At 38.0% G+C, this 24,596-nt stretch overlaps 1 protein-coding gene across 1 annotated transcript in view; it reads left to right on the top strand.

Annotated features, from left to right (window-relative positions):
* The first annotated feature begins 17,974 nt into the window (after positions 1-17,974).
* The window catches only part of LOC128497254 (lysophosphatidylcholine acyltransferase 1-like), a 33,795-nt gene continuing 27,173 nt past the window's right edge, over positions 17,975-24,596 (top strand). The window contains exon 1 of the mRNA XM_053467225.1: positions 17,975-18,660. Coding sequence (XP_053323200.1) covers positions 18,526-18,660 — 135 coding nt within the window. The 5' untranslated portion in view covers positions 17,975-18,525. The remainder of the gene's footprint in view (positions 18,661-24,596) is intronic.

Raw genomic sequence — 24,596 nt, 5'->3', positions numbered from 1 at the left:
TTTGGGACCCTAATCCCTCCATCTCTCATCATATTACATTCATTTATAAAGCGCCAGTATATTCAGTAGCAGTATTAAAACTAGGGACAAGGAAAATACTTAACAATAACTGATGCTGTATGGAATTGACAATAACAGTTACACTTGCTACGATTTTTTAATCTGTTTTCAATGTTTGGTTCTGCGTATTTCAGTGTTCTGCAGCCCTAAACGTTACAATAACATGTATAAAATCGAGGATGATATATTAACTGAGTTGTATAGCATTGCCTTATTTAATTACAGAGAGACTTGGATAAAGCCCTGCCCCACCCACACAAGTCCTCTTTGGCCATTTGAAATGTTGGGAGGTATGCTAAATTAATGCACATTCTGAAATACAGTCAGCTCATGGTGTAAAACTACCCAAATTTAGATGTCCCTTTATCAGCGCTGCAGGGGACCTGGATCCTCCTGTCTGGTCACCGCAGCTGCTACCGGCACTTACACCGGCGTCTATCACCGAGCGCCGGTGAAAGTGCCGGCAGCAGCGGAGGTTGTCTACGCGCATCGCACAGACCTTCCCTGGCTGCCAGAGAGGAGAATTCCCAGCAGCGTTGCGGGGAATTCTCTTCGCTGCCAGCCGTGAACGTCCGCTTGGCGAACGCAGACAACCCCCGCTACAGCTTGTACTTCCGCCGTAGCTTCTATGACGCAGCACCGGCCTCACATGACCTTTAGTATTTAGTATTTACTAGTAAAACTTTTTCCGATAGGGTCGTCTTATATTCAGGCTTTTTCTTTTTTTCCTAAATTACTATTCAGATTTGGGGGGGGGGGTCGTCTTATAATCAAGTAAATACGGTGTGTATATATATATATATATCATGCCTACCCCTAGCAAGGATCCCTTGCCCACCACTTTCCCCTTACCCCGATGTGAGGTTAGTATAGCGGGGGACACAGGGACCTCATTAGCGGGTGACTATATATATATTTATACTACATATATATATATATATATATATATATATACTGTATATATATAGCATGAGCATGGTGTTCCCTTCTGCATATTCAGCAATAAGTCATAACGATTACAACTGTCACTATACATTGCTGTGTAATCTCGTGCCACTATATAAATGAAAGTAAGATTGTACTCACATAAACTCACATAAAAGTGTTGGTAAAGCCCTGACCATTGGCCACTCCCCTAACCACACCCCTTAAAATAAAGGTATCCCTCTCTGGCCATTTGAAATGTTGGGAGGTAGATGATGTGGTTTACAATTTCTAAAAAAGAAATGTATCTGCATTAAATCCAAAGATTTCTGTTCATGTGATCAGCTCAGTATTCCTCCCAGATTAACTACTTTTAAAATCCACACCCCCTCGTTAAAATGAACCAATAATGCCCAGAGTGGAGGGCAGTTCTTCCAGCCGTGGTACCTCAGAGGTTCCTCTGAAAAATTAGGTTTTTCCTCTCCTGAGCGCTGAAGAATGACTCTTAATAAGTCCAGAGGTAGCCCCTTCTCTGACCTGCTTTAAGGACAATTTGTCATCTCTGTTTACATCTATAGAATATATTGAATTGTATAATAAGGCTTGATAACTCCCATGATTGTTGTTTGTGATTTATTTTTTTAAATACTAAAACCTGTATTTCCCTTAAAATTGCCATTATATTTTTCCAATTAATGGAGAAGGGACATGCTATTATTTGGCATTTAAAGAGCCACAAAAAGACAGAAATGTGTTTTAAAGTATGTAATGATCACTCTATCAACACATTATCATTATCATAGAACAGAGATATTTCAGTTTGTTTTGTTAGTTAATTGAGAGAGAGCAGCAAATAAAGATAAAGATACACTGTACCCATCAACAACTGCATATGACTGACATATTATTGAGCTGTATGGACTAGCAGTTTATACCTTTCGATTTATAAAATCGTATATATATATATATATATATATATATATATATATACACATATATATATTATTACATATATTGCTTAATTGATGCAGACTGCATTCAGTATATTTAACATACATGATAGGTGCAAAATGTTGCATAAATGAGAATGAAATGAGAATGAAACTTAAAATACCTAAAATACAAAGGAACACTTAATACTTAGGAGGTTTAAACACAAGCATAGTTTGATAGATGGATAAGATGAAAGCAGCAAGTCAAACTAAAGATAAATTACTTTTAATCTCTAAAGGCATATATAAGCAATTCATTGCACCCATCAGCAAAACCTCAATTATTATATTGATTGATAAATATTGGTGACAAAATTAGTAATTGGACTGTGTGAAATTCCTGAGTAGGATTATAGTTTTCAATTTCAAATGCAAAAATGTATTTGATTGTTTGTATTTAAACAAAAAAGACCTCTGAATGGTCGGAAAACTAAATCAGTTGTCCAAAAATGAATGCAGCAAAAATAAAATGAACATTTTGCCCTCCCCTCCCAGAAGGCTGCATACAATGTAGCAAATACACTGTAACAAAGGTTTCCAGATGGCGCTGCATTTAAGAAACCAGAAGTTCTATTCTTGTTTTGCCCACAGCACGGAACACTTTACTGCAGTTATGGATTGACGGTGCACCTCTATTTAAAAATTAATTTCCAGAGATTGTGAGAGAAAGAGAGTGTGAATAAAAGCTTTAACCAGAGAGTGTGCAAGAACACGAGAAAGTGAATGACACAAAATTTTGTTTTTAAATGTAAAACGATCCCCCCTTGCATGGTCTGAAAACAAATGGACCGAAAACTAAACAAGGAATTTTTCCAAATCGTTTCTAGTCCATTTTCAGAAGTCTACTAGGCACTGCCCCTTCACTGCACCCAGTGGATGTACTATGCCCATTAGTTGAATGCCACTAGGTCATTTCGAATGTTATACCATAGTTCAAGTGCAGACACTTTGGAGTAAAGCAACAATATAATATAACGCATACAAGTTGTATTAATACAAGTTGTATTTAATACAATTAAACCTCCTCCCTATTAACCCCTGGACAGCAAGCTGCAACCAGACTGATGAGGAGCCAACAACCTCAAATATGTGCAAACAGGGAAAAGAAAAAATGTCGGTGTGCTAAGCTAGTCACAGGCTCAAATAATACAAATGTATAATACGAGGCCTACCAAATTTGTATTATTTGAGCCTGTTGAGCTTAGCGCACCGACATTTTTTCTTTTCCCTGTTTGCACATATTTGAGGTTGTTGGCTCCTCATCAGTCTGGTTGCAGCTTGCTGTCCAGGGGTTAATAGGGAGGAGGTTTAATTGCACCTCCCCCAACACATTAATAAGGTTTTGGTAGCAGTATAAACTGCTTTGTGTCCACTACGTAGGAGGTGAGAGTAGGTTCTCACCCTATTGAGAGTGTGCCTTGACGTGGCGGGTGAGCTTAATTATGCTTTGGCCAATTCATATAACCAAAACCTCTCATTTATATTATGTTTATATATTTGTTGCCAACTTTATTAGGGTAAGAAGCGCAGACAGTTTTTGTTTTTTGTATACATTGTACAGCCAATACACTGTTTTTGCAGCATGCTTACACCTGTTTGGTAGGCCTCGTATTTACATTTGTATTATTTGAGCCTGTGACTAGCTTAGCGCACCGACATTTTTTCTTTTCCCTGTTCGGCTTATTCTCGCCTGCCCTATCTGCTGATTCCTTGTGTTACGTACCTGCATACCGGACTCCACCATTGTACCTGCCTCACAGCCTCACAGTTATATTAACCCCTCCTGCTTTCAGTGGGCAGAACATCTCCACCGTTGTGAATACAAAACAAAGAACAATTGAAATATACATTTGCGAAAGAGAAGAACCCTTAACTCCACCGAGTGGGTGATGGGGGAGTTCCAGGAGGGAGAGAGGCAGACCACTTCCCTCAGTCCAGTGGTGGTGTGTTTTACACCTCTCCAGCTGGCACTTGGCGTGGTAAATTTTGATCTTTGGCTTGTATGCATCTACAGAAGCTCGTTCTGTGAGTGTGCGTGGTCCACCACTTTTTAGCTGAGGTGGTGTTACTTCTAGACACTTCACTTCATAATAATAGCACTTACAGTTTGCTGGGAGAGATCTAGCAGGGCAGAAATGTGTCAGGACCCGGGCTAGCAGGTCGGGTAGGAGTCCATGTGCAGGGGATAGGGGGGATTCTGTCTGTACCCCTTTATGCATAGTGACAGAGAGATAGGTACAGACAGAGTAGCAGAACTGGAAAGGCAGAGAGACGGGAGCTGAGGTAGAGATGATGGGAGCTGAGGGAGAGCGGACGGGAGCTGAGGCAGAGCAGACGGGAGCTGAGGCAGAGCAGACGGGAGCTGAGGCAGAGCGGACGGCAGGTACAGGCTCGGGTGCAGGTACAGGCTCGGGTGCAGGTACAGGCTCGGGTCCAGGTACAGGCTCGGGTGCAGGCCCACTGGTAGGTAAGCCCACTGGCTCGGGTACAGGCTTATGCACAGGTACTGGCTCATGTACGAGTACCGACTGGCACCGGTACGGGAACGAGTACAGGCTCAGGCATGGGTACAGGCTCAGGCACGGGTACAGGCTCAGGCACGGGAACGGGTACAGGCACAGGCACAGGCACAGGCTCAGAGCAAAGCAGTCCTTTAACTTCAATGCCAAGGCCCTGACTGAAGGGCAGGGCAGGTCTTATAAAGGCAGGGCTTCAGTCATGCTATGAGGCACAGCTGTACCTGATGATCTGAATGTAAGCACTCCAGAGGGAGGAGGGTGGCCACTAGTGGTAGTAGATGATATGCCTGAAGTATGATTCAGCCATGGTTCAGGCAGCAGAGAGTGGACCCTGACAAAATGTCACAAACTGACTTGCAGCAAAGGTTGCATCCTATAACAATGCCCATTCTACTGCCAATGGTTGTCTATGGAGATGGTATCCCTATGTGATTGATAGTGATGTGATTTTTTTGTTAGCAATGGATGTGGCATATTTCAATAATGTGGATAATATGATTCATATTGTCAGTATGGTTTCCCTGTGTTATTGTAGCGGTAAAGGCTGAGGCATACACGTTAGTGTAAATGGTAAAAAGAAATTACCCATGATGAACAAAACATTTACAAATTAGAGCTATAAACTGTTATTCAGATGCTTGTTTCCAGTTTCTGTAAGTGTCTCTCTACATATCTGCACTTTTGTATTGGAATTTGCTGCATGCCCAGTGAATACCATTCAAAAAACACCCATCTAAGGCATAGACAGGTGGCTCATTAATGGCATCCAGAGAAGGCTTTAAATTGCTTGAGAGTGTCTTTTAGATTAAAATGCAGCTCAGTCCCTTAAAAAATTAGATATGAAACACCAATCTTGGGGTACTGTGATGAAGTAGCAGGCAATATATGGCCATATACTGTGAAGGTATCCCCAATATTTATGCCTCTGGGCATGCTCTGAATTCCTGCTTTGTTTTGCGTACTTATTGGTCAATATTATTCTAGCAGCAACCTGAGAATCTGAATTTTAGTGTCAGAATATTTCAAAGATTTCTGCTAAGGGGAGAATTGGCTGTCTAGGATTAATGAGAAACTAAAACAAGTCATCTGTAAAGGCTGCTGTCTTAAGATCAACTACTCCCCCTGGGGTGCCCTTAATCTCAATGATGGACTCCAGGAGACGAATCAGGGGCTCTATAGCTGGGTTAAACAACAATAGTGCCAGGGGGCACTGTTGTCTTGTGGCCCTACCCAACTTAAACCAGGTCGAGTTAAAACAATTTATAGTCACTCATGCAGTTGGGTGATCATACAAAACTCTGAACAGTTTTAGGAAGAGCATTTTACAGTAATGAAGTTGTAAAAAAAAAAAAAAAAAACAAAGCTCACAATAATAGCGTTTTGATTTTTGGAGAGTTTAGAATTGAAAATAGCAGCAATGACTCTTTTTAAGTGGACTACCTGTTCTCAAACCCAGTTTGGGAGTGAAGAATAATGTTTGCCAGGATAGATTGTATCCGTGTTCCATGTGAAGATATAGTTAAACATATGGTCATAAGATGTAAGCTTGCCACCGCTTTGCAGTTCTTCACATCAGGCAAGTCCAACACTAACCATAAACTAAAGAACATAACCCAAACAAGGAAAATAGACCCAAGGTGCTTACATGTAGCAGGCAAGAAAGAAACAGATGAACAGGATGGGGCAAAATAAGGAACAGATATACAGGGAACTAGGCACACTAACATTGTAACCCGCAAGACATGGAGCCTGACAAGCACCCAGAGCTCTGGGGTCCCTAGGCAAGTGCTTAATGTATAATCTATGAAGTGGTGGCCTATCATGTTGCCTTTATGTAGCAAGAAGTTAAATTTATTTAGACCAGGACTCTACCAGTGATCTACCCAGGGCAGAATAAAACAGGTTATATGTTGCCCTTTCAAGTATAACATAAATAACATTGTTCCCTTCTCCACTTAACATAACAACCAAACATTATCTTTGAACAATGTTTGCCTAAAAGTAGCCATATTGCAGCTCTGGGGTTCCTTTGGTTTAACTGGATTCCTGTTTCTGTATTTGTCTTCCTTTCACATTTGTCAGAGAAAGTTATGTGCAGTTTCACACAGGCTTTCACGCTGACTCAAACATTTCTTCACACGGTAGTCAGAAAAAATGTCCTTAAAATTGTATACTGTGCTAATTGTTAAACTTGGCTAAAAAAATAACAAAAAAGAGACAGAAGAGGGGTAAAGGCTCTCTAACTCATCATCGTTCGACTGCCTTGATTTAAAGGGAATACAGCAGAGTCAGCAACCAGCAGATTGAGTTAAGATACAGGAACCATGAACAGAAAAGTCAAAGACTAGAAGGCAATTAATGTGGGTATAAGTACAGCCAAACAGCCTCTGCAATACATCTTTCAGCATCTTTCAACCTGCTAGAAAACATTAACAATAATACAATCGCCAAATGAAGATAAATGTTTTATTGAGATAACTAGGCATTTAAAACATGTGTCGATTCCAGGTACGCTAGAGCAGCATTTAATGAAGTATAGTAGATATCTTTAAGACGCTTTGACCAGAGGAACCATGTGTCGGTATTTTTTACCAATTGAGCCACCCTGCTACTGCACACACGTATACTACAGCAAGATTTTGCTTTAAGGGGAGAAGGCAAATGAGACTTAAGTATCAATGTCTAAATCTGATAAAAATCAACCCATGTGGTTATGTTAGCTTTTTACATCAAATGTTACAAATGGCTCTATGTATGTTAAATCTAGTACAGCCATTAAAAATTGTCAGTGAATTAAAAAATGATGGGAAGCGGACTGACTAACTCTACAGATAGAGAATCCATACCACCTGTGTATACCAGAGAATCTCAGTTACAGACAGCTTTCTGTGCAATCCGATACCAATTCCTCTTTCGTTATCAATTTACATCTCAGTACGGAGAACTAAAGTATAGAATTTGCTAATGTGGAAACATTTTAATCATTCAGTACCTGTTAACACACTGTATACATGTTTATAAAGCATATGGAACATTGTTAATTAAAAACCTTATTTTGAAAACAAAACCTCAGGTGTAATATTACCAATTCCATTTATTGAGTTTGCAGACTTCAGCTGGATACACAGATAGCTCTGTGGCCACCATACTGAACAGCAAAGACATTTATTTCAAGATGTAGTGATAATTACTTGAGGTGGAGCTCACAATCAACCAAAGAACTATGGTTTGTTTTCAACTTGAAGCAAGAGTAACCCGAACAAACATATGGATGTGATCAGCATTTTAATTTTTTTTTAAAGACATGTAGAATGTTCGGTTGGAATCATGAGTCGCAATCACACAGAAAGAATATGGATGCAAAATGTAAAAGCTGCAGTAAGGAGTGAAGTTGTTCTCTCAAAATCTGGGGCCTGATATGGCATCAGGTGGCTGTTCATTCTCATAGGTAGCTGCCATTCTCAGATTCACCTTTATCATGTCATGTCTCATAGTATCTACAAAGATCGAAAGAACAGTGGGTTAATAGAATTGCAACCTTGTGCTGTGCTCACAGCTATATATTATTATTATTATTTATTGTTTTATATAGCGCCATTAAATTCCATAGTGCTGTACAATGGGTAGAGAGGACATAACAAGTAGTATGTTACATAACAAATTGACTTACAGAGACAACAGCTGAGGAGGGTCCTGCTCAAACGCTCAGTCTAGAGGGATTTAGGGTGTATTACACAATAAGTAAAAGGTAAAAGTGCCATTGTAAGCTAGTGTAAGTATTGCATTAGAGGGACTAGGAGAGGTGAGCTAAGGGAATATGGGAGGGTATGTATAAAATAATAAGCATATGTAAAAGTAGAACCACATGTGACAGCACCAGTCTGGGGACAACTAAGCATCCCTGGCACAACTGGGCATTGTGAGTTTTTTTTTTTTTTAATTCCCCCTTCAAAGTTTCCAGCTTGTTTTGCAATTGAATTGTTGACGTTATACGTCACATTAAAGGTGGAAAAAGGTCTGACATGATTTATCTTTGTCTCATTCTTTAAAATCACAAGAACCTGGCATTTTAACATGGGTTTGTAGACTTTTTATATCGACTGTAAGTAAAGCATTTAATTCATGTCTTAGTAATGATGAAGTACATCCTGGAAGATTTTCATAAACTCTTGTTAAGCAACATGTTCTTAAAGTACATAATTTATTAGCAGAGAACATATAAAATGATGAAATTAATTACAAACTTATTTTATTGAAAGGTATCTCATATTTAAGTTGCGGTGGGGTTGAAAATATCATTAAACAGGCACAGCAGGAATAAATCTTTTTAAGCAGAAACTGGAGAACATAATGTGATGTGAATTAAGGCATTTGTCTATAAAGGGACACTCCAGACATCATATGCTCGTTTCTGCAGAATCTCCCCATATGTACTTGCCCCTTTCCCCACAAGCCACGTAATTTCTATGCAGGAGATGTTTTCAGCTGAACACATCTCTTTGCACATGACACACTTACTGCGGGTCAGCTCCAGGACTGACTTGGTGAATGATGCAGGCATTAATTTGGCAAGCATTGCTGGACCACGGAGAAGGAGGTCAACTGCAGCTTCTGCACAGTGTCAGCCACACTGACTTCAACAGGCAGCCGCCACCTTAAAGTGTCAAGCCTGCCAGGCCATCGCCAGCCTGGCCCTGTTCAACATTATTCTTGCATTGAAACTATACTCTAGAGTACCCTACTATGATTTTCTTTTTTTTCTATTTACCCACCGGAAGTCACTATTTTTTATATGTGAAACTATACATAACACAATACCATATACATAAGATAATGCTAAGATGTGTACTTTTGTGTTTTTTTTTCATAATAATCTGCTCATAGCTTTAAATAGTCCAGAACTAAAAATGATGCATTTTTGTATTGACGGATATAGAAAAAAAAAATGGAGAGTCAGCAGAACTGGGTTAATTATCTCTGGCAAGCTGCTTTCTGATGTTGTGTAGGAACCTTGACATTTATTTTAAGAAGGAATTGTCGCAGTCCCAGCTGAACTATATTCATTGATTAAAACTTCCTATAGTTTGTACTTTATTTTGAAGATATTAAGTTTAATAATTGAATTTAGGAAAGATGAGATCTGTAGCTGCATATAGCACAACTATCATTATCTAATCAATTTTCTGTCCTGATTTGCTGTCTCTCCTTTCTCCACCATCACTAAGACTGCCAAAAATCAGCACATTAACAGTATGAGTAAGATACCATGATGGGAAGGAACAATCATGCAGATCCTGATAACTGGGTGGATAATGAGTTAACATTGCAACACCCACGGTATATACATAAGCATTTCTTTGACTTGGAAAAGTGACAGATGCTCTTTAACAAGTAGGTCACCCAAAATATCACAACTGACAACAATACAATCTTCCTGGTCTGAACATAAAGAAGGTTTATTGGACAGGTTTTTGCTAATGCCATGCTACATTATCGTATAAAGCAACAGGATAAGTAGGAGGAGCATGTAACCCTTCTGGGAAATTCTTCAAACAAGGCTGGTTAAATTTGGACTGGCCCTCTCACGGATCTGGGAATACCACAAGAATATTGCAGCTGCTCATATATTTACACATATTTACCACCTTCTACTGTATTTACCTACTACTAACTACACACATATATGCACATTTCTGCATATTCATGGGTCTGGACCCCCAACTTGTTGATCTAAAAAAAAATCCAGCCCGCCACACTAATGAAGTTGGACAGGACTGATCTACAGTCTGTCTCTCTGCTCCCACCTTGACAATCATAACACCTTCTCCGTGTAATTTTGTAAGCTATGGAGCAAAGCTTGGTTATTATTTTTTTCTATTTTAGCATAGTTTTTTTATTTTATTTTAGAAGTATGTTATGTACTTTAAAGGAAGGTCCCATTTGTCACGTGCAAAACAATGCCTAATCAAACATGGAAAAGGGAAATATGGTTGTGGTGGGGGATTTAAATGAATTAGGATGTTGGGGGTATAATGATGGTCAGGGGCAGCTCTACACCAACACATACATACATATAGCAACTCTTACACCATAAAGCCCCTCCAACACCATACACTTATATACATATATACATACATACACACACTCTTAAGACCATACACTTACACATGTATGCATACACATAGCAACTCTAACACCATGCACTTACACATATAAACATACAAGTATACACATATACACACCCACACTCTGACACCATACTTAAAACACACATTCACACACAATCTAAAACCATACACATACATACACATAGCCACTCTAACAATATACACATACACATATATACATATACTGTATTTACGTATACACAATCACTCTCTGATAAATTCATGTAGCTCACACACCCCTCCCTCAGCCTCTCTCTTATTTTTAGATTTTTTAGGAGAGCGACAGGTTTATTTGCAAGTGTGAAAGTAATTTCAAACTTAAAAGACTTTTTCCGACACATTAGATGATGTCATGGGCCACAATAAGTTATTTAAATACATTTGAAAATGGTAATTTCATACTTAAAATACTTCTTCTGACCCATTAGATGATGTAATGGGCCACAGTAATATTATGAACTATCTGTTTTCATATGTATCTTATTTACTTACTTTTAAAATGCAGGGTTTGTCCCTGTTGTGAACAAAAAATATTGGGGCCAGAACCCGACATGTGCAGTGTGCCAAAAAATGTCACCCTGAAATATGAGGCTGGTAATTCAATTATTTCCAGGGCTGGTTTTAATTCCCAGTTCTGCCCTGTGTCCATATATCAGTCCCATGTTTGGAATATGCTTTCTGTAAATAACGTTAATGTCCATATCTGTTATAATTTGACAAAAAAAGCTTTAGTTTATAGCTGGCATGTTTTATTATGTTCTGTTGAATACAATCAAGTTCAACAAGAAACTGAAACCTGTCAGGTCAAATGGGAGCTTTTGTGTTATGTTTATGTTTTGGTGTATTTATTTGTGCATTTGTATATAACGGTCACAACGGTTTCCTGGAAATGTGTTGTTCCTGAGCCTTATTGCTCCTGAAGTTCTTACTTAAATAACCAAAAAGTGAATTTCTTAACCCTGAGAGTTTATTAAAATAGACCCTTAATTACAAATGCTGAAAGATATATCATTTTACCATAACCTAAAATCGAAATTTAGCCAACATACCAGCCTTTGTGCTTAGAGGAGCTTTTGTATTGTTCCTATTAATGAGAATATCAAAAGTAGAAATGGTTAATTGTGATTAATAGTGCATATTTTGAGCTGAAGCTGCATTTTATATTTCTCAAATACAGTTATTATACTAGGAGCCAATCATTGTAGAAGAATATCTATTTCTTTATACATATAAAATCATGGCAGGTTTTAAAATCTCAGTGTTAACAAGTATTCCTTTAATAGTCTGCTCATTAAATTTGTCACCTCAAGTATGGATGGGGAAAGTCTTACTTCCTTATATATATATATATATATATATATATATATATATATATATATATATATATATATATATATATATATTATTTTATTTTTTTTTAAAGAATATTACAATAATGGTAAAAGAGGGCAATTATTTCACTTATAACTTTCATTGAGAATATAGTAGAATCAGCTCTTCTCGGTTTAAAAGGAAATTGTATTTTAAATAGAATACCATAATTTTAGGAGTAAAACCTTTTATAGAAGGCACAGAGAAACTGTCAAACGCATTTGACAGAAAGTAGAGCGCAAAACTCATATTTCTACATTATCCTAAATTCTAAAAGTACATTACATGTTCTGTATTACCATTACTGTACACATTGTTAGTGATTCCATGGGGTTATATTTTCTCAACCTCATCAACTGTGTTCCCCTAAATAGACAGTCTGTCCTTATTCTTATATGAAACGATGAATCAAAACTAGAAGGCTGCTTTTCATTAAGGCTCTGTACCAGGAGAGGTGATTTCAGTGATATTGGACAGAAAAAGGACATAAATATATAAACAGCAAACAACAACAGAAAGTCACCTTTTTCTCCATAAGAATTCAACAAAGCACCATCTTCGTTCCCAGAAGAGCGGGAAAATGTCTGTCTGACCCCAGTACCATCTCCAAAAGTCCCAGCATCTGTGGATGATATCGGGATTTTTTAGCAGACATGAAATGGAAACATTTCACAGACATGAAAAAAGATTTAGGATCACGCATGGATCACCTGGATCACCGATTGGTAACCTCTACTTAACTAGAAGATTAACTTCATGATGTATTTACATCCCTGGTGCAGCCTTACTCTGAGGGTGAAGCTCTAATTGCTAGGGTCCCTAAAGGGTCCTTAAACCTCAAAAAAGCACCTGAAAATGTCCCACGAAATGTAATAGAAAGGTTTCACTTTTACAAATACAAGGAAAGGATCCTTGAGGTGACGATGAATATCATAGAATAACCTTAAGGTCTGTTCTTCACACTTCACACCAGATCCTTCCACAAGACCTCTGCAGCACTGAGGGCAAACTGATTCCCCAAAAAAAACATTTTAGTCAGAAATGGGGTAGAGAAAATACTCTGGCTGAAGGCTCAACTCTCCTGATAAACTGAGATATCCACAAGGAATATTACAGAAGCTAGTTTGCAAAGATTGGTCACCAGTAGTGAAAAAAGCTAAATAATCTACTTACTTTTAGTATAGTGTTCCTTATTCAGATAATTTGCTTTGCCTGTGTTTTGTGATTGCTAAATGCATGTAGAAGATGGCTCCACCACCACGCAAATTCTGTAAAGGATTCTGCATTTATTTCCTAGAGTGTTAAAATGGATCTTGGTAATGTTGATGTTTCGTTAGACAATTAGAACGGCAAAATACTTTATCTACACGACTTCTGGAATGGATTCTTTGCGTCTAACGATTAGGTTCCTTTATTAGCAAGGAGATACGCTGTTTATAAAATATTAGGTTTTTTTACTTTCCACAAAACATTGGGTGATTTGGAATAAGTTATGTTCATGGCATTTTGATGTTATACATCATCTTGCTCCTATCCTTAATGACTACTCTCCCCAAATGACTCTGACGTTAGCGAGTGACTTGGTTATATTTTTCAACTCTAGCAATAGATGAATCCTCCTAATCTCTGTTTTAATCTTTTTCCATTTTTCCTATTTTCTGCCTTATTAATTCTTGGCACTATATCTCTCCCATCTCAACTACTGTACTGGTTCATTTAAAAGAAATCACTTCCTGAAAAATATCAGACTAGCCATGCTTTTCAGACTTGTTCAGGTAATCATCTCTCCCATCAAAGAATTTACCCAGCTAAAGAGCTAAGACAAAAAAAACACTCTATGAAAAAAGTCAAACAATGCGTAACTAAAAGATAATAATTCCTTTATTTGGATTCGTAGTCCCGTATTAAAAGTTCAAAATGTCAAAAATATGAGACAAATAAAAAATAAGTAGTACAAAAAACATACCACATGCCAGAACAGAAAATATTCTTAAAAAAGCAGATTTGAATGGATCAGAAACATAGTGTAGACATTGTTAATGTTGGAAACATTTGATTTTAATGGAATTTCTTCATAGAACTTCTCTGTGCTCATGGTTCTATATGGGCTGTAGGTCCTACTCTTTCATCAATAACAGGGCTAGAATAAATTATAATGTTTTTAGCCAATTAAGTGCCCTTGAAATAGCAGAGAGGCCAGACCCAGTACACCAATACTGGTTATACCCCTCTAAAGGCAGCCCTGCATATAATGGTAAATCAAATGCTTGTTGCTGGAGTATGGCTTTTCCAATATAGATGAGTTTCCATAATAACAGTGCGTTTTCAGACAGAGTACAATGAGTTTTCTTTCAAGCTACTTGCTAACACAGTGTTGGAAGAGTTGGCCTTAGGGGACTTTACAAGAAACACAGTGTTGCAATAACGGGATGCAGTATATGAGAATTTCATTGAATTGAGCATTCTGCTGAAATTAGCTTTCACATCTTAAGTTCTGCAATTTTTGGAATATGAGATAACGCTGCTGCACTCAAAACCTCAAGTCCAGAAATCGCCAGTGCAATATCTCATACGATTTATTCATATAGTTCAATGGTTCTGAAACTCCACATCCAAAAACATGCCACAGCTGTGAAGATTGTTCAGCCAGACATTACTTTATTCTCATTCTCACTTTATCCCCTACTAATTGAAAAATCACAGTTTTTCAGACTATAAAATCCACCTGATAATAAAAACAAAATTAAATGAGCATTTTATATATAAAAAAATACTTTTTATAGCTGTTTGGATACATTTAGAATATATGACTGTTTAGCATCCTTTTTATTAATAAAAAAAGGTGTGTTAACTTCCAGATTACAAAATATTAGTCCAAGAGATCAAAGTATTAATTCCCAAAGGGACCCACATATGATACGTGCCTATTATCACAAACCCTAGTTCGAATTTTAAAAAAAGTTGGTGCCATGGTGCCATACTATTTTAAATGATTCACTTTTCTTCAGGACTTTCCTTCCAAGCTCTGCCTGACCCAAGCCGCTATATGGCAATGCTACCTTCAGTGGAGTCTGATCACATTAGCATTTCAGAGTTTATTTATCACAGCTTCCATAACAAACGCAAAATATAATGATTTCTTCTTTTTCATATTTAAAGGGAATGCCTAGACTTTTTATTACTAGTATCACCTAAAAAAATGTTGTTTTCTATTTTGAAATGTTTTCAGACAGCTGCATATTACTTAAACATACGTGTTTTAAATCCAGTCTCTTAGAAAAACACCCAGACGCCTTGGTGTTTATTCCCTAAAGAGAGAGCCGGCAGGAGAATTTGCAGGAGATTTGCAGTTTTAGCACCCTCACTTCACTGCTCATTCAGGATGGCCAACGCGGGCAGGATTCTCCAAGAAGATGGACTGAGCTAGACCTGTATAATGTATAGTTCAATGGTTAAAGAGACCACTGATTTCAATGTGCTTTATGGAGGGACAAAAAAAGGTCTTCAAGAACCATCACTGCCAGTGTCCCCGAGAGAGGAGGAGGATTCACGTCTAGAGTGGGTTCCTTCCCCACCGACAGAGACCGGCTGGAGGTGAGTGTGGCCTGGGGGGCACACAGATGGGACCCCGGGGGCCACGAGTCACAGCGCGTGTGAAGCGGTCTGAGCCTGGCCATTGTGTGGGGGCATTGTACCGATGGTGCTATAGAGAGCACTATACCTCAGCCCACAGAATAACAGTGCTGTTCTGTACTTCACCTTTCCTGTTCGAGAGCCTTACCATCCGCTGCCTCATACCTGAGTCCCCATCCCTTAAAGATCTTTATGCCTTTCCTGCCCCATTATGAAAATAAGGCATGAAACGTGTGTTAAAGTGTTACAGTGAGCATAAACTCAAGTCAGATTTTAACCCCTTTTTTTCTGCGGTGTTTGTGTTTAGCTATAATGTTCTCTTTTTCTCATTTACTGTACCCACACAAATTATACATTATTTTTTCAAGGGCTTTCTTCTTAGACACCATTATTCTGATCACATCATTTAATTCACTAATTTAAATAGCATATTGGTATTTCAAAACCATTTTGTTCAAATCTAGTCATACTGTGGCCATGTCCTATTTGGACATATTTGAAGCTGGCCAAATCAATTTACCACACCAAACCATATGTTTTCGAAAACTAGACACCCCAGGATACTTCATATGCTGGTATTTTAACATGTATTTTTTTATGCCAGGATGTTTGAGAAGATACAGTGCCAATTTTAGGACTTGCTGATAAAATAAAACATTTTATCATTATTTTTTATTTTTTGCATTTGGACATTGATTGTTTCCTGGGGAGTATGCAATTGCTAGTAAATAATAAGCAACACCTGTTAGATTTATTGGACTTTGAATGTTTAACACGTGTAAGATATTGAGTATAAGCCTGCACCAGCGGGGAGAAAGAAATCAGAGAGAGAGAGAGAAAGGGGCAGTGGCAGCTCTAACAACACTGGTGACATGTTCCCAAAGCCCCAAAGAGAGAACGGATACAATAAAAACAAACCAGTGTGAGCGCTCAAAGAGTCATGAAGGTCAACAGGGTATATATACATTTTTTTTTCGTATTCATACACAAGTATAATACATATCATAACATAATAGTTCGTACAGTCTATAAAATGTACAAAGAGTGTGTTGCCAAGCCAGTGTAAAAATACTGTAAACCTGATGCATTTTGCCTAACAAGGGTCCCTCAGAGGTATCGCATAGAGTGACAAAAACCCTGTTATGTACATTAACCCTCAAATGACCAAGTGATAAAACGGTATGTCAAATAAACACAGTGTGGTCAGTTGTGGGTATAGTCCTCAGCTAATCTGTTGTAGACTGAGAAGGATGTAATTAGCGTTCTTTGGATATAGACAAATCGCAGAATGGATGTATCATACACTCAGCACATGTAAATGTACGATACATACATTCCGCAATTTGTCTCTATACCAAGAATGGAATGTCTTTTTTTTCTGGACTGTCACCTGTGTTGTTTACTTCTAAGCAGTCAGAAGTTAACTGTTTGTCTACTTTTTATCATGCAAGTGTGTCACTATTTTAAAAACATAAAAAAGCGGTAACAATATACATCACTGATGAATTTCTGATGAATTGGCTGCTTGACAAGAAAAACTGAATCCAGAAAATGAAGCAATCTTAAAATCATGACAATGGATTTGACATTCTATTATACAAGGTGCAGTTACGCTCTGCAGGATTAATGGGTGATCCCTAGTTTTGGACTTCACATCCACTGGAATGAATTAATAATTAATCACAAGGGATTCATTAAATCCACCTTACAAGTTGATTTTCAGAATGCTATTAGGAAAAAAAACATCTATGTTCTACATTAATAACATTTTGGGAGTTATGCATGAAAGGTTATTTTGGCTTAGTTTGAAAAGCGGTCTTATGACCATAGCAACAACGTAATAAACCCAATGAGTTCACCTATGTGAAGATTTGTGTTGTAATGGAAATGTCATTTAACCTTGCAATGGGCATGTCCACGCAGTGTGATATCTAAATGCCTAGGCAGATGTTGCTCTCTTTAGAGCTACATCAAATGATTCTTAATGAATACTTACAAGCTACATCAATGTTTTTTTGCCCTTAATTCTCCATATCGGTGTCCATATCTCCCTATCTAGAACCACTAATATAGATATAAGCTTATAAATAAGATTCTGTCATGTATTTCATTTTAATCTGTTTCATTCTAGTTTTCTGCCCAGATAAGATACCTAAATTTTCTACTGGTCTCTCACATTCCAGAAACTGGTTCTCTGCCTCCACCCCTGCTATGCCCCCCTCCCTTTCCACTCTCTAGCGCAGCTACTGGAGGAAACAAGAAAAAGGGAGCAGAAGAGAACCAAATAAGGGGAGGGGGTTTCTGCTGTTAAAAACATCATCGGGCAGCTTCCTCCTGGTCATCCCTTTAAGATCATACACCAGTTGCCTGGATCAGACTATACAAGACAGAAGATCCCTGGATATTGCCCCTTCTACTTGTCTGTGGAGACGTGCCCTGTTCTCCTGAAAGCTTTAGGTCTCCAGAGATCACTGCAGCCTCATCCTGCTTCTCACCCCACCTCCTGCTTTGTATGTCTACTCCTTGCCTAGAACAGAATCCCAATCTGGATTAATTAACTCTGCAGCCCCCCGCAGAAGAAACAGGAGAGGGGGGACGTTTCATTCCCCTTCATTGCCCTGGGATTTTTTTCCAGCTTCCATCATCATCCTCATCATCACCACCATCCCACTCCAACCTCTTCACTGCCGAATAGCTAAACATCCACATCATTTTTTTGTGCTATTTGGGGAACTTGTGATCCTTTTTGGCTTGGATTTCCCCTCCTTACTCAATGACTGCTGCAGTTTTCATTCAACTCTCCCCTCTGCCACTTGTTTGTTTCTTCTCTCTCTCTGTTTTGCCCCCACATTGAATTCAATGGGGCTGATGAGGAACAAGCGTTTTGTACCCCCTGGTCTGGGACAGGGAGCTGGCCAAGGGCAGGAGCTATCCCGGCCGGTCAAGAACCCCTTTGTGCATGACCTGCGCTTCACCCCACTTCAGAAAGCCAAAGTAGGTCCTATGTGTCTGTCTGTGTGCCTGTACAACCGACATGGATCTCTCTTCTGTGACTGTTGCCCATCACTGCAAGTGCATAGCAGTCTCTAATGACGCTTGATGAGTAAGCACTCATGTGCTGCGAGTGATACTCAGGGAGAGTGACTTCACCCATACTGGACTCTTATATACGGCTATGCGTAGTTCTAATTTCCTCCATTTATATCTAGAACTGCATGTCCAACTAGATATAAAACTTACTGGGACTGAATGAGTTTAGCTGCTGCAGAACCTCTTAGATGGCAGCATCATCACATGTCTGGAAAGACAGAGAATGATGATAGTGATCACACCCATTTAGAGAGATTCTGGAGTAGCTGGAGTGTATTCATTCACTGACTCAATAAATGATACAAAATAGGACACCCTCCCAGTGCAGTCATTTCCAGATGGAAACAATGTCCCACAAAGGATAGTAAACATGCCTAAGGAAGTGATCTATAATGTTATAGCAACACTACAGCTTTGACAGAATGTATTTATTTTGGGGTTTTAGTGGTTGGTGTGCAGAAGGTAGGGCTGAGAAAGGACTCCAGCTGTGGACAACAGCATCTTCTGCCAGAAACAATGTTCTTTTACTGGACCATGGTCCCCTTGATACCATTATGTATATATATATATTTTAGCAATACTACAATTATTTAGATTAGAAGTAATAACAGATTTACAGTCCAGATCCCTTCCCCAGACCCAAAAATCATTGAATCAACCCATTTAACATCATTCTAATTATAGACATAATACCCTTCTTCAATCGCATGTTAAGCCACCACAGAACCTCTAATAAGGCCAATATTTCTGTGTTCAATTTAATTTCTACATGACTGGGAATAATACTATTGGCATGCGTTACTGCATGCGTTATTATTTGAAAATAAATCCCAAATATACAAATATAACAGTATTTGTTAAAGTCATTCAATACATAATTTCTTCCGCCACTTCCATAGTGTATGTTTTAATGGATATTGTGTTGATATACATATGCATTAACCCTAATGTGCCAGGATGAAATGCTATGTCATTCACTAGAAGAGGCCAAGCTATTGCAATCAATGAACGATTCAGAATGCAGTTACATCACAATTTACTGTATGTGTTGAAGTTTTCCTGAGGGTATTTGTGTACATATTGTGCAAAAAAAATAAGGCAACATTTCACATAAAGCAACATTTATTTATTTGCACCTTTTTTGTTTCCTATTTATCGCTTGAGGTTCTCAGGATGTTTTATTATATCTTTTCATGTGACAACACTGAAGAAATGATACTGCTACAATGTAAAGGTCTCTAACATCCACCAGCTCCGTGATGTCGTCATGGAGGAGTGGAAGAGGACTCCAGTGGCAACCTGTGAAGCTCTGGTGAACTCCATGCCCAAGAGGGTTAAGACAGTGCTGGAAAATAATGGTGGCCACACAAAATATTGACACTTTGGGCCCAATTTGGACATTTCCACTTTTGTTGCCAAGGTTTAGACATTAATGGCTGTGTGTTGAGTTATTTTGAGGGGACAGCAAATTACACTGTTATACAGGCTGCACACTCACTACTTTACATGGTAGCAGTCATTTCTTCAGTGTTGTCACATGAAAAGATATAATAAAATATTTACAAAAATGTGAGGGGTGAGATACTGTATACAACTCTCATACTAATGAACTGTTCTCTCAATTTTAAATCAAGCCAGCTCACAAACTTAATTTTCAATAACAGTAGTGTCTCCCCAACATCATGAAATAACAAGGATGGTAATCCATACAGTAAAGTAGTTAGTATCCATCCTAGTTTTTATTAGGGATGACTAATAGTATCCAAGTTTGTTCTAGAATGTTAAGTTGAGCTGGACAGCCCTTACGAAAAAATTACTGCAGTTTTTCTGAAGTAATACTGCAGTTTTTTGGACATGAAAAAACTGCAATACTGCACTTTTACTGCAGTATTACTGCACATTTACTGCAGTTTTACTGCATTTGTACTTCACTGTACTGCATTATTACTGCAGTTATTTTTGTACGGAAGTACAATTGCAATAAAGCTGCAGTACATTGAAGTACAATGCAGTATAATTGCAGTAAAAAAAAAAGCGCAGTAAATACGCAGTAATAATGCAGTACAGTGAAGTACAAATGCAGTAAAACTGCAGTAAACGTGCAGTAATACTGCAGTAAAAGTACAGTATTGCAGTTTTTTCATGTCCAAAAAACTGCAGAAAAACTGCAGTAATTTTTTTGTAAGGGAGATCTTAGGATCCAAGTAGTCATAGCCTGTAAAATCTTAGTACTGGCACTGAATTTAAATAGTTCTCTCTAAACGGTTTCATTCCACAAGTGCAATATTTTTAATACATATGTTTACTTTATTTACTGTTTACATGGTTGAAAAAATGGCAATTAGATACGTTATATGGTGTTTCGCAGGGTTAGGCTTCCTATACCTCTCCAGTGCCAGGTGTTCTTCAAACTGACTCAATAGATAATAATCTTGAACGGGAGAGGGGACAAATACAATATAGTAAATATACACATTTGCAAATTTTTATTTCTCTGATAACTGTATTGCAGGTGAGATGTACATCTGTATGTATATCATAGTTAAGTGTATATGCTTTATTGTTTAATAGGGTTCATATATTGGTGATGTTGAAAACTGTTATCTAAAGTCAATAGGTCTTAAGTTTGAGAGTAGAAAGTTAAAAAAGTTGTTGTCTGTGAAGGGACCATTAGTTGTGTTTCTGCAGATATTCTATGGGGTAAAACTGTCAGCTAACATGACTGCCAAAATAATGAATGTAATACTTTGTAGCACAGAAGTGGAGCTGTTGCCAAAGGTGGTACCAAAATGGAAGAAGGTGTAGAATTAAATAATTATCCCTTCATATATAATACAATAAGTGGACTGATTAGGTTGATTAATGGAAATTATTTGTAAAGATAAATTCTGGTGACCAGTTTTTAATGTGATCTTATTGCCATAGCGACTAGTGGAACATTCCTTTGGTTACTATGGTGATAAAACAAGTTTTGTTAAGTTTCTGCACCAGTGATTGTGGCAGTGTTCCTGCTTGTAATTGTAAAGTACAAAGTTGTGAGTTTGTGGTTTGTGTACTTGTGGCTCTTCTGTATCCACCTCACCACTTTATCTCAGTTATCTTGTGATGTTCAGTTTATCGAAGGATGCTGGCATCTTGCTTTACCAGTCTCATTTAGCTGCAAGTTTTAGTATGTAGCATGAAGTCCTGAGATATAGCATATTTAAAGACGAGCTATCAATTAAAATTGTTAAATGCTGTTATAACGGGAACCAGGTAGGCAATAGGGGTCCCTGACCGTCACTGTTTCTTTCCTCGTAGTGTGAGCCTTCCACAGGAGGGTGGACAATACTAGCCTCAGTTTAAATGTGCTCCTCTGCATAAAAATGTCCCAAATTAACCCTTACCACCAGTAACAACACAACAAACAAGCCAGGACGCAAAAGGACAAGTAATCATTTATAGGGGAAAACACTGATTTTTTAAGGACACAGGACAAAGTTGACTTGGGGTAAACACAAATCAGGTTATTTGTTATTATCTAAGTCCAATGGGGCATCAAATGTGACAAACGGAGACCAACCAGAAAGATGCCTGCAATGTGGCCACCGGGGAGACCTACAGAAGTAAAGGGGACTACAATAATACGTTATAACAGCAAATATAGTAACAGAAACATAAATGTAATTTACATACGGGAGATGCACAGGCGTGGGGTGTTAAAGGTACTTCTTTCAAAACCAGAAACATTCTCCTCCCCAAAAAAAGTGTCTTCTTGTCACGTAATTTTACCTATAGCCAAAATGCAAAAGTTGGCCTGGCCTTTCATGCAGACAAATTTGGGCCAACCCACAGCACTGAAAGGGTTAATGCGACGGTTGTGAAACCTGTTTAGGACTTCACTTGTAAAACAACATCATTATTCTTTAACATTTTCACCACATAATATTGAGTATTAAATGGCTGATGAAATTACAGATTGAGAAGAAAACTTAATACACATTTTGACCCTGAAGGGGAGACAGCATAACAGCCTCAAAAAAGACTCGGTCTCAGATTAAATAGAGCTGCTGTTTATATGACACAATTTTATTTATTGCCTTTAATGGTCTTTGAAGATTGGCAGGTCACCGTTCCATATAACTACAGACACAATCTGTATTTCATGATTATTCCTCCAAAATAATTTATTTCCCTGGTGATGAAAGCTAATATAGTCTTCATAGGGGTTAGGTTTTTTCCGTTTATATGAATGCCCTTTTACGTTAAGATGTTCGTGAATTTGTCTCTTTTCTGACGAGTGCTATGCAGGATATTTTTTTAAAGAGTGTTAGACTTGGATTAAGTGCTTTGCATGGAATCTATAAGGTTGTTTATGTTCCAATTCGGTCAATTTTTTTTATAACCCCCATGGATTAATATTTTTTATTGTATTTTTAAACATTTCTGCTAATTAATCGAATATATTTCCTTTGGTTTTGGATTGAATGTAGTCCCGCTATTCTTCCCTGTAACAATTTTCTCTTTTGTATGGGATTATGATGTCTGTGGGTAGATTGATTGCAGTAGAAGAAACATTAATCCCATGTGGTTCTTACTCAGTGACAGATGGTTGCTTTCTCACTCCATCCGGCCATGTCTGCTTTAAAGTGAAAACAAGGGGACTATCCTATCCGTTATAATAGCTCTCTGTATAGGATATACCACTTTGGTGTAAAGACTCCTTGCTCTTCTTGTTGATATGTTGAAGAAGCACTTGACTCTAACATCGTAGTTGAGTGTTAGAAAATGCTACCTAGCATCAAAAACAAGTAGCCATGGCAGCCACATTTTCTTGTTTTTGGCCAACTTTTTGTGTGATTTAATTTTGATATCAATGCACATATGCCTCCTATGATCCCAAACACATCTCCTAATGTTACATGTCTTCTAATGATTCTATGTATTTATTATATTTTACAAGGGCGGCACAATAAGTGCCTCCATATAGTAAGTACTGTAGTCATACAGACAATATACTCTCGATATTATATGTATGTGTTCATTAGAAAAAGAGGTGTCTGGCAGTAGCAGTCTAAAAATATCACTGTTCTAGATTCTACAAATACCGGTAATTTTGCAGCCCTGTCAACGAAAAATAGCTAACGTGGCTTTACTGTCTTACGCATTTTAATGATCACTCGCTGCATGTGTGCTTTGCAAATGAACCTGCATCGGTTTTTTCCCCCCTGATGATGCCATGTTTTGCAATGTGGGATAAAGAATAAAGAGAAAGTAAACCATGCAGGAAAAAATAATTACATGATGCAGTCTACTCGCTGTAGTATTGCGTAAAACAAGCAGGAATTTCATCCCTTGTTGTGTAGATTAATTATATTCCTGTTTCGACTAGAAAAATGTGCAGTAGTAACATATGCAATGCATCCACTTTTTCTTTTTGGTCAGAATAAAAGGCCATGGTTCTAGTTGATAATATGGTTCTCAGATGCTTGCTGATAGTTTCTCTGTGGAATGACTTCATTTTCTTCAGTATGTCATATTAAATGATATATGTCACCATATAACATTACATTATTTTATTTATCATGTAAAACATGCTTTTTTGGGGTCTGTCAAAATACAGCTCTCTAGTATAGCAGCTGTGTCGTTTTATTTGTTCCTCTGAAGGTTTAATCGCATAGAAAGAACACAGTAACGTTAAGAAGCTTTTTCGGATTGTATAGCCACAACCTGTCAGTGCCTGCTTTTTACGTGATTAAAGTATTATTTTCTGGAGATGGTTTGGGCACTGAATAGTACCAGCATTGACGCTACCAAAGTAAAGAATTGACAAACCTCACAAATAAAAAAATGTTGGCAGC

Source organism: Spea bombifrons, chromosome 5 (assembly GCF_027358695.1).
Source record: "Spea bombifrons isolate aSpeBom1 chromosome 5, aSpeBom1.2.pri, whole genome shotgun sequence".
Taxonomy (NCBI): domain Eukaryota; kingdom Metazoa; phylum Chordata; class Amphibia; order Anura; family Pelobatidae; genus Spea; species Spea bombifrons.
This window is presented reverse-complemented; position numbering and strand designations above follow the sequence as displayed.